At 44.5% G+C, this 12,141-nt stretch overlaps 1 protein-coding gene across 1 annotated transcript in view; it reads right to left on the reverse strand.

Annotated features, from left to right (window-relative positions):
* DCAF17 (DDB1 and CUL4 associated factor 17) overlaps positions 1 to 12,141 on the reverse strand; it is a 44,039-nt gene that overhangs the window by 4,609 nt on the left and 27,289 nt on the right. The window contains exons 10-11 of the mRNA XM_082261006.1: positions 8,577 to 8,686; positions 4,765 to 4,852 (exon numbers count right to left, since the gene is read on the reverse strand). Coding sequence (XP_082117132.1) covers positions 4,765 to 4,852; positions 8,577 to 8,686 — 198 coding nt within the window. The remainder of the gene's footprint in view (positions 1 to 4,764; positions 4,853 to 8,576; positions 8,687 to 12,141) is intronic.

Below are 12,141 nucleotides of genomic sequence, written 5' to 3' on the forward strand. Positions count from 1 at the left end.
TCGCAGAGGAAGCAGGCAACCCTTTACGAGGTCCACTCATGGGCACAAAGAGATTCTGACTTCCGGAAAGACTCTGTAGCTGCCAGGTACACCCTAATTGCCCGGACCACATTCAAGATATGCAAGCCTATTTCCTTTCGGATGTTTAGGCCTGGGACACAGGGAAGACAACACAATGTCTTCATTCAAATGAAAAACGGAGACAACCTTGGAAAGAACGGACAGGGGTGCAGAACCACTTTATTCCTGTGAATCACCAGGTAAGGTTAACGACAGGATAACGCCGCCAGTTCGGACACCCTGCGCACAGGATAGCCACCAAAAAGGCCACCTTCTGGGACAGTGTAAGCAGGGGAATCTCCCAAAGATCCTCAAAGGGAGGCTTCTGGAGAACCGAAAGCACCAAATTAGGATCCCAAGGTGGCAATGGAGCCCACACTGGAAGAACCAATGTCGGACACCCTGAAGAAAGGTACGCACCAGGAGTGTGTGGCCAAAGGTCGTTGGAAAAAGACTGCCAAAGCCGACGCCTGGCCCTTGATGGTACTCAAGGCCAATTTCTGTTAAACCCCTCATTGAAGTAAGGTCAAGATCCAAGCCACCGAAAAGGAGTGAGGATGAATCCCAAGAGACTCACAACACACAATGTACGTCTTCCACGTACAATGGTAGATCTTCCTAAAAGTAGATTTCCTCAGATGAACACCTTTACTTCAGCACCTGGCGTTCAACAGCCAAGCCGTCAAAGCAAGCGACTAAAGCAGGATGGAAGATCGGTCCTTGGGACAGCAGATCCTCACTGAAAGGAAGCTTCCAAAGGAACGTTGGCGACCAGCTGCACCAGATCAGCGTACCAAGCCCTGTGAGACCAGTTCGGAGCCACTAAGAGGATCGTAATCCTTTCTGCCTAGATCCTGCGGAGAAGTCTTGGCAGAAGCTTAAGAGGAGGGAAGGTGTAAATCAGACGAGACTAACCCATGGAGCCACCAGCGCGCGTCTGTGACGTCTGCCAGAGGATCCCTTGACCAAGCCACAAACCTTTGCATCTTTCTGTTGAGCCGAGGTGACAGCAGTTCCACTTTAGTGGTGCTCCACTGGAGACACAGTTGATGAAACACCTTCGGATGAAGGGACCACTCAACTGGACCAACGCCTGCCGACTGAGGTAATCCGCCTGCCAATTTTCCACCCTGGGAAAGTGTACGGCGGAGAGGGCTGGAACGAACCGCTTTGCCCACCTTAGAATACAGACTACTTACAAAGCCGCCAGGACACTTCTTGTGCCCCCTTGGTGATTGACATAAGCCACGGCCGTGGCATTGTCCAAATGAATGTGCACTGGACAACCCTGAAGACGATCCGTCCAATGGTGCAGACACAGTCTGATCGCTCTGAGTTCCAAGACATTGATCAGTTGTCTGGACTCTTCCAGCGTCCAGATCTCCTGATCAGAATGCTTGCCAAAGAGGCCTCCCCACCCGGGCAGGCTGGCATCTGTGGCGACGACTGTCCAGAATAAGGGGGGGGGGGGATTAGCCCAGCCGAAGCACCGGAGAATGAAGCACTCTGGCATAAGTTCCTAAATCTGAGTCCAGAGTCAGGCCCAGATAGTCCAGCTTTGTGGGCGGAACCAGAGCATACTTCTGATAATTCAGAATCCAGCCAAACTCCCGCAGAGTTCGCATTGTGATCTCTAGGTTTTCCACCAAAGGAGACTCCGCTCGCAGGAAGGAGATCGTCCAAGTAGCCCAGTACCGCGATCCCCCGTTGGTGTAACAAGGCTAGCACCGGGGCTAACACTTTTGTGAAAACCTGAGAAAACGAGACCAAAAGGTAACACCACAAACTGATAATGCTCTTCTCCCACAGCAAAGGTGAAAAAACGCTTATGATTGGCACATATTGCAATGTTAAGGAAGGCATCATTGATGTCGATAGATGCAAGGAAATGCCCCTGGCGCAGGGATGCCACCACCGTTCGAATAGACTCCATTCTAAACTTCTGCGCCGCACAAAGCAGTTTAGTGCCTTGAGGTCCAGGATTGGACGCACTTTGACTTACTTCCTGGGAACTGTGAACAGGTATGAGTAAAACCCCTGAAAACGTTCCAGAGTCGGAACCGGGACAATCACCCCATGAAAAAACAGGTCTTGTACCGCCCCAAACAGGCCCTGCAAGGGGTCCGGAGACAGGCGCAAGTTGGAAGGAAAGAACTTAACGGGGGACAAGAGCGAAACTTGATCTTGTAGCCGGACCGAAAGACTTTGTGAACCCACTTGTCTTGCACCAGGGCTCTCGGCTTGCCAGACCAGGTTTGTTTGGATCCTCCCGAGGAGGTCCTGAAAGGCTTTGAGCCCTTGTCAGTTGACCCTGAGGAATGAAAAGACACGCAGAAAGACCACTGCCTAAACAGAGAGCCGAGCCACTAGGGGAGCCACATTCAAAGAGCCATCAAGGATAAACTGCAGCCCCTGAACCAGCTAGTCCGCCAGCTCGGCAAAGGCAGGGGGGAGCGGTTCTCCCTCCAGGTCACGGCATAAGAGCTTAGCCCACTTGGGCAGAGTTTGCGACACCAGGGCAATGGTAAATACTGGCCTCATTGCTGAACTAGCCAGAGTGTACATATTGCGGGCCACAGTGTCCGCCTTCCTGTCAGCCAGATCCTTAAAGGCCGGGGACTCTTCAACCGGAATCATGGTTGCCTTGTTTAATCTGGAAACCGGAGGGTCTACCACCAGAGTAGGGGTAATGCCTAATAAAGTGCTTAGGGACCCCACGGGGACGCTTTACACTTCCCCACTCTTTAGCGACAATTCTATCAAAATAGGCATGGAAAGGAAACAGCTTTGCCGCTCTGGATGGCTTGTGAGTGCCTAATAGTACCTGCGCCTCCGCCACAGCTGCATGCACCATCTGCAGGGTCTCACTCACAGACACAATCAGTGCCTCCACCAGCGCCTTTTTGTGCTCAGTTTCCGACGTGGAGGAATCATCTTCACTATCAAAGTATTCCAAGCACGAGGTTGCAGACCCAGCAGGGTGACCCACTTCCGCGGTGGTTGAATCAGATTCAAGATCTGATGAGACAGATGAGGCAGGGGAAGGCGTGGGGCACTTTTTGAAAGCCTGTCGCTCAAAAGCCACCTCCACATGGGACACAAAGGCCTTCAGGATCGCCGTCAGTGCATTGATGGATGGTTGGGACCCGAAGGGCCCAGTAGCCTCAGAGAGGGGAATCAGGTGGGGAGATGTGCTCCAAAGACTCCTTGAGTCACCAGGGGGACCCCTAAAAAAAGTGTAAAACACTGCAAAGGGACAACCCCCACCGTGTTGGCAGCACCCCCTGGTCACCAGGCACGAGCACCAAGTGATTCTCAGCAGAGAGGGAGAGGACCACACCAGACTCACCACCTAGCGGAAACAGGCACCTGCAGCCACCAGGATAATCTGCAGTATACGTGCGGCGATTAAGAAGTGAAAGGATCCAGTAGTCAGCACCAGGGGAGGAGGAGGGGCTCCCACCGCCGAAATCACCACCCACAGGGCTCCACTGTCATGGCCGCCGCTATATTCAATGGCAAACCACAGCAAAATGGCCGCCGGACTACACAAATATGGCCACCGTGTATAGAAACACAGGCTACAACAAAATGGCAGCACCATGAGGCTTACAGGGACCCAGGCCTCAAGGACAGATCTAGGCAGGATGGGGGGCCCCTTTCAGAAGCCCCCACCAGGTACAACCTCCCCCCAGCACAGTCTATCATTGGGTCACTGGCTGTGCACCCCCCCGGCCTCCATCGCCAGCTAGTGCCCTGCCCCTACCCCAGGTGGACCAGACCACCCAAATAGCCCCAGCATATGTGGAGGGGGGTAGGATGAGGGACACTGAAAAGGGGGGATGCCTGACGGGAAGGAGGGGAATCCAGGGGTTCCGACTGTCCCAAGGAGGGGCCCACATCCACCCCAAAACCCTCCAGGGGGAGAGAGGGGAAAGCTACTCAACATACCAGGAACCAGACGGGCACCGCTCCAGACAGGACCCCTCTCAATCGAAATGGGGGGCTGTCGGCCAGGAGGAACGCTGTGAATCGGGCTGAGACCCAGTTGTATGCGACCTCGTGAGGCATTTAACTCGCAGCCGACCTAGCATGGAGCTGGCCAGACTGGGGTGACCACTGGATCTACATAATGCCGTTGCCCAGTCCAGCAGTTGACTGTAGATCTCACAGGAAGGATCCAGGAGAAAAATTTTCTATCTAAAAAGTAAAAATATTGCCATTCCCAGTAAGGAACTAGGTCCTTACTCCTGACTAGGCAGAAAAAAAACGGAGTGCCTATAGCAGAGAGAGGTAGTATACCCCCTGAGACTGCCCATGGGTGGAGCCAGACTTTTTATTTGCCTAGTGTCCTACTCCTGTAGGGGGCAGTATAACCCAATGGTTAAGAATATCAGGAGCTGTGTCCGTCAATGAACAAAAGAGAAACTTTATCTTCCCTGACTGAGCCAAATCCTCCACGTCTTACATGTCCATCTCCCAGACAAGGCATATTACATTAGGGGTGTCAAACAACAGAAGCAGCTCTGTCAGACCAGAAAAACCAATCAGCAACTATATTTTATTGGACAGACTGCCTAACATGTTGAAAATTGAAGACTGGCTGGTTGCTCTGACTAGCAGCACATTATTGTTCTGTTCAACATTAGTAAGTGAAAACCTAGCTCAGACTGCTACAGGTACTATAAACAACATTGTGCTTACCGTACGGTCTCGATTGGCTAGAATGCTGAATTCCTCTATGACACCATATTGGTATGAATCATTTTCCAGCTCCTTAAGCCGTAAAACACTGCAGCAAAATACCAAGAAGCAAACACATAAAATTATGTAACACAAGGGCAGTGCTCTATTTGGCAACAGCCAATTCTGAAAAAGAAAAAAAGGGAATGGATTGTTACAGAGGACTGATCAACCCAAACTCGCTCATCCATTTTTTTTTTGGGACCTTGCTTTGTGCACTGGCGAGCAGTCATGTTGGAACAGGAAGGGGCCATCTCCAAACTGTTCCCACAAAGTTGGAAGCATGAAGTTGACCAAAATGTCTTGGTATGCTGATGCCTTAAGAGTTCCCTTCACTGGAAATAAGGGGCCAAGCACAACCTCCTGAAAAACAACCCCACACCATAATCCCCTCTCCAAATGATTTGGACCAGTGCACAAAGCAAAGTCCATAAAGACATGGATGAGTGAGTTTAGGGTGGAGGAACTTGACTGGCCTGCACAGAGTCCTGACCTCAACCCAAAAGAACACCTTTGGGATCAATTAGAGCTGAGCTTGCAAGCCAGGCCTTCTTGTCCACATCAGTTCCTGACCTCACTAATGCGCTTCTGGAAGAATGGTCAAACATTCCCATAGACACACTCCTAAACCTTGTGGACAGCCTTCCCAGAGTTGAAGCTGTTATAGCTGCAAAGGGTGGGCCAACTCAATATTGAACCCTACGGACGAAGACTGGGTACTCCATTAAAGTTCATGTGCGTGTAAAGGCAGACGTCCCAATACTTTTGGTAATATAGTGTGTAGGTTACAGTATATACATAAACCATACATGATCATATATATATATATATACACATATATATACACACACACACACACACACACACACACAGTGGGGATCGAAAGTTTGCGCGCCCCAGGTAAAAATTTGTATTATTGTGCATAAAGAAGCCAAGGAACGATGGAAAAATCTCCAAAAGGCATCAAATTACAGATTAGACATTCTTATAATTTGTCAACAAAAGTTAGATCTTATTTCCATCATTTACACTTTCAAAATAACAGAAAACAAAAAAATGGCATCTGCAAAAGTTTGGGCACCCTGCAGAGTTAATATCTTGTACTGCCCCCTTTGGCAAGTATCACAGCTTGTAAACGCTTTTTGTAACCAGCCAAGAGTCTTTCAATTCTTGTTTGAGGTATCTTTGCCCATTCTTCCTTACAAAAGTCTTCCAGTTCTTTGAGATTTCTGGGCTGTCTGTCACGCACTGCTCTTTTAAGGTCTATCCATAGATTTTCAATTATGTTGAGATCAGGAGATTGTGAAGGCCATGGCAAAACCTTCAGTTTACGCCTCTTGATGTAATCCCCTGTGGATTTCGAGGTATGTTTAGGATCATTATCCATTTGTAGAAGCCATCCTCTCTTTAACTTCAGCTTTTTCACAGATGGCATCAAGTTACCATCCAGAATTTGCTGAAATTTTATTGAATCCATTTTTCCTTCTACTCGTGAGATGTTCCCTGTGCCACTGGCTGCAATACAACCCCAAAGCATGATTGATCCACCCCCATGCTTAACAGTTGGACAGAGGTTCTTTTCATTAAATTCTGTGCCCCTTCTTCTCCAAACGTACCTTTGCTCATTCCGGCCAAAAAGTTAAATTTTAACCTCATCGGTCCACAGAACTTGTTTCCAAAATGCATCAGGCTTGTCTATATGTTCATTTCCAAAGTTCAAACGCTGATTTTTGTGGTGAGGATGTATTAGACGTTTTCTTCTGATGACTCTTCCATGAAGACCATATTTGTACATGTATCTCTTTATAGTGGAATGGTGTACCACAACTCCAGTGTCTGCCAGATCTTTCTGGAGGGATCGTGCCGTCAAATGTGGGTTTTGAATTGTTTTTCTCACAATCCTGCGAGCTGTTCTGTCTGATATTTTTCTTGGTCTTCCAGATCTTGCTTTAACTTCCACTGTTCCTGATGACTGCCATTTCTTAATTACATTCTGAACAGAGGATATTGACATCTGAAAACGCTTTGCTATCTTCTTATAGCCTTCTCCAGCTTTGTGAGCGGCAACTATTTTCAGTTTCAGTTTTCTAGACAACTGCTTAGAAGATCCCATGGTGCCGCTTGTTGGGGCAAGGTCAGATGAGTCTGGGCATTTAAAACCTTTGAGATTGACATCACCTGGTCTTCCCAAACTTGATTGAGAACAATCTATGACACTGCCTTGCAAAGGGGGCAGTGCATGCTATAAATTCTGCAGGGTGCCCAAACTTTTGCAGACACCATTTTTTTGTTTTCTGTAATTTTTGAAAGTGTCAATGATGGAAATAAAATCTAACTTTTGTTGACATATTATAAGAATGTCTAATCTGTAATTTGATGCCTTTTGGAGATTTTTCCATCTTTCCTTGGCTTCTTTATGCACATTAAAGAGGCAGTAAACCCTCCTCTGCAAGTTGTACCTATAGGTAAGCCTTATCATAGGCTTACCTATAGGTACTGTAAATATCTCCTAAACGTGTACCATTTAGGAGATATTTACCTTAAATGCAGCCAGTGACCTCACTGGTGCATGCGCCCTGAAGGAACGGCTGCTGGTGCCGTTCCTTCAGAGCCCCGTGCCGTCGGCTCCCGCGCACATGCGCGGGAGTGAAGTAATCGCAGGTCCAGTCAATCAGATGGCCGGATGCCGCAAACCCAGAAGAAGGGTGACAGAACATGTCACCCATGGGAGATGTGAGCGGTCGGCGCTTCGGGGCTTCGTTCTAAGGTAAGTATATCATAATGAGCTAGTATGCGATGCATACTAGCTCATTATGTGTTTGTCTTTCTTTGTACTTAAAGGTGTACTTTAAAAAAAAAAAAAATTCTGAGGTTTACAACCTCTTTAATAAAATTTTTTTACCTGGGGTGCCCAAACTTTCGATCCCTACTGTATATTATATATTTATATATTTGAAAATTGATAAATCTTTATATACTGACGGCCCTTAAAATGCCAGGACAGTACAAATACCCCCAAATTACACTTTTTTTTTTTTTTTTTTTTTTTTTTTTTTTTTGGATTTTTGTAATTTTTGTTGATTTGGTGTTCTGGTCTACCCTGATTTTATAGAGAACTTTGGACATCATTTTTTGGAGTGGGAAAAGTGGTGGGATCTATTTTCGCTATATTTACGGTCTGCGACCCCACCACAGACACTTTTCTGTTTTTTTTTTTTTCATTTCCCATAGACACATTGAACTGAACAGGTACCCCCCCCCCCACTGGGAGATTTTTCCTCTGCTGCTTTTCTAGTGCTATTTCTTGCCCGCCTTGAGAAAGAGAGTGAGCCAAACCGTGGCTCTAAACTAACATTTCTTTAAGTTTGAATTATAGTTAATCATTAGCCATTATAAATATAAAGAGAAACTTTTCATACTTCTATACAGTTACTATGTTATCCTGCTTGAAATTTACCATGTCTTTTCAGGGCAGTGGCTGAAGAGGGACTACAAATGGTAATTTTATGAAAGATGTACATAGCTTGAACAATTGTGGTCCCAAATGGTAATTCCATCATGGGGGCATCTAAACCAGGCTTTGGTGTGATTGGCATTCAAGAGACAGCATGAATTTGTATAAACAAATCATAGCCATTAAGTTGTGGCTACTTAAAACGCTTTTCACATAATTGCTGCTTTCGATCAGCTATCAGAAATGTACAGAGATTGTACAAACCCCAGATAGAAAAATATAGTTCATACCCCGGAAGAATCCAAACACCTTTTCTCACCTGATCTGATCTGGTCCAACATGGATTATTCTTTCAGATGCATCTGGATGGAAGTGAATCCAGTCGGGTTCCAGTGAACAGTATTTTAGGTCACGTATGCCATTCTTTGCCTGCAGTAAATATACCACCCATAGTAGAGTAAGAAAAAAAATAAAAAATAAAGACTTGTTAAAAAAAAAAGGAACAGATTCTAGGGAACCAGTAAAAACCTCAAGCTGTCTGTGCATGAGAGGCAGGGAGGAGGAATATTCCAGCAACCCCGGCAGGCGCTTTCCAGGATCACCACTTTACAGACAAAAAACAGTAAGTGGACAGTAAAGTACAGCAGTTTCTGGGTGGGAAACCCATCTACTCGGCAGGAAGGCTTTGCTCCTTTTATGCTTCTCAAGGTTTAACCACTTTACCACCGGAGGATTTTGCTGTCTTCCGTCCAGGCCACTTTTTGCGATTTGGCGCTGTGCGACTTTAACTGACAATTGCGCGGTCGTGCGACGCCGTACCCAAACGAAATTTACGTCCTTTTTTTCCCACAAACAGAGCTTTCTTTTGGTGGTATTTGATCACCTGTGCGATTTTTACTTTTTGCGCTATAAACAAAAAAAGAGCGCTTATTTTGAAAAAATAACAATATTTTTAACTTTTTTATATGAAATTCCCCCCAAAAAATATGTAAAAATCAATTTTTTTTTTAATTTTTGGCCAATTTGTTTTCTGCTACCTATGTTTGGTAAAAAAAAAAATCGCAATAAGCGTATTTTGATTGGTTTGCGCAAAAGTTATTGCGTTTACAAACTAAGGGAAAGATTTCTGTCATTTTTGGTGTTTTTTTTTTTAACGCGTAATGGCGGTGATCTGCGATTTTTTTTTTTTTTTTTTTTTTTGCGGGACTGCGACATTGTGGAGGACAGATCGGACCCTTGACTGACATTTTTGACACTTTTAGGGTACCAGTGACATTACTGCAGTAATCTGTGCTATATATATGCACTGTTACTGTAAAAATGACACTGGCAGTGAAGGGGTTAATTTTATTGGAGAGGGAGGGGTTAATGTATGCCTGGTGCTTACTGACGTGTTGGGGGGGAGGTGACTGTGTGACAGAAGGACAGATCGGATGTCCAGCTATGCTGAACAGTCCGATCTGTCACTATGGAGATCCGCCCGCTGTGTTTACACACAGCGGGCGGATCTCCAGACTCGATCCCCGACGATCGGGTAAGAGCAGCGGCGATCGCCGCTGCTCCTCCCCCGGCCCGACTCCCGCTGTGAATGAAAACAGCGGGAGCGCGCCTCCGGCAGCGCGCGGGCGCCGCCTACAGGGGGAGGAGTCCAGCGACGTAGGTCTACGTCGCTGGACGGGAACGAGCCACTGTGCCGCAGTAGCAGCACAGTGGCCGGTGGGCAAGTGGTTAAATATACCTTTAAATGACTACTTCACTTTTAGGAGAAGGCTACATTAAAATCACCTCCATAGCCCCTTACCCCAAGCTAATCTAGAAACCCCATACCATGCTTCCTTCTTCAGTGCTTGCTGTAGCTATGCAATGATCCTCCATAAACTACAATGGATTTGTACTGGTCTCCGTTGTGGTTAGTGCTCTGAAAGATTTTTTTTTTTTAAATCATTATGTCTATATTTTATTTTTAATAAACACACAACTGGATTAAAGACTGTTTATTCCTCTATTTGTTTTGATATCTGCTTCCAGGTGGTTACAAGTATCATCAGATTACTTTCCTAAGTCCATATTTATGTTTCAGGCAATGCAAATGTTCATGACTGTGAAAAAAATAGACTTAGGAAACCATCCAATCAACAGATTGCACATTTAACCACAATTTATTGTATTAGCTAGTTTAGGAAATGTACAAAGTCATTATTTACTAGATGGTACTACACACCAGTTCAATTGAACACAATTTTTGCGGACACCCCCCAGAATGTTTTAGAGGATGTTCACTTCCTGGAACGCTTTTACACATATTCTGGAATTGTGACAAAATCAAGCAGCTTTGGTCTGGGTTATTTAAAATCATAGACCAAATGGCAAGTAAAAAGCTAATACCACATTTCCAGTGCATATTATTTCAAAATACACAGGATATATCCCCACAATTTCTACAGCTAATCCATACAATATGTGTCGCGGCACACTGGACAATAGCCTTACACTGGAAAGAGAACTTTGTACCATTCTCACAAGTTCTAAACAGAATAGAAGAAATAAAGCATATGGAATATCTACAACATACCATTAGCAACACTAAACATCTATATGACCTTAAATTGGATCCTTGGTTTCTATACAAAGCCTCACAAGCTGCTTTAATATAAAATAATGCCCAATATTCTATTTTTGTATTATTTATATTTTCTTTATTTTTTTTTACTTTTGTTACTAATTTGTAATACAGTTATATTGAATGAATACGCAGCTAAAATAGAAAATGTCATTGATAATATACCAAATTTTGAAAACGGTTCATTCACAATTTATAAATGTTTATATACACATTGTATTTTTTTTATTGAAAAACATTTTCAATAAAAGTTTATAGACAAGGAAATGTACAAAGTCACATCAATGAAATTGTGCTGCAATGTTTTTCAAAGAGAACCTGTAATTAAACTACATGACTCTACCGTTATTCCATATAAGTGCTAAATCCGCATGTCTCTACTCATATGACCAGTGTTGGAGGTATTAGCCACTGTGAGAAAGATTGAGAAAGACAACATTTAGAGACTGTTTTAGAGGAGCTCCTGACTTTCTAGAACGGCCTAAACCTTAATTCCCCCAAGATCCTCATGTACAAACCACATGGCCAATGCTTCAGGATTGACTATATGATTGGGTACCAGATGGATTAAAAAGAACCCTTATTACAGAAATGGAACTGCTTGGAGCATATTTTATGCTATCAAGATGGCTACATCTTAAAATAAGCAGGTATTAAAATTTAAAGATAGGTCTGCATTAACATCAGACTAAAATGTTAATACAATAAACCTAGAAAGAAAAAGGTTTGCATTGCCATCATAACTGGCACTGTTCCCAACATTGTTCCTTAATTACAAAAAAAAATGATCCACTGTTTTACTGTTTGCTTTCTGTCATACATCCGGCAGCAAATTATACTTTCTTCTGTCATAGTTGAAAATGAACAACTACTGGTACTCTCAGCTACAAAACAGTACAATGTTGCTTGAACTTACAAGTCTGAGTATGCTAAAGCTAGTTGAGTTGATAATGGTGAATAGCAATTAGCAGTAACCCTATAGTATCTAATCAACTTTCACTGTTAAATCCAAACTTTAGGCAGATAAACACAAATGAATGCAGCTCTGTAATGATTAATCCATTTTAAATGTATTTTTCTAAGTACACACAGAGTAAGTACCTGAATTTAACCTGGTATCTGCATCTTGCAAACCCTGTAAAGCAGAGCTTGTGTGTGAGAGGAAGAAACAGCATAAGCAGCCAAACATTTCATGTGCCGATAGGTGGAGCAAGCAGAGTGACAGAAAGAACAGCTCATCACTGTGTGCTGCTTTTCCTTCCAC

The sequence above is a fragment of the Pelophylax lessonae genome (assembly GCF_965119305.1).
Source record: "Pelophylax lessonae genome assembly, chromosome: 6".
Classification (NCBI taxonomy): Eukaryota; Metazoa; Chordata; class Amphibia; order Anura; family Ranidae; genus Pelophylax; species Pelophylax lessonae.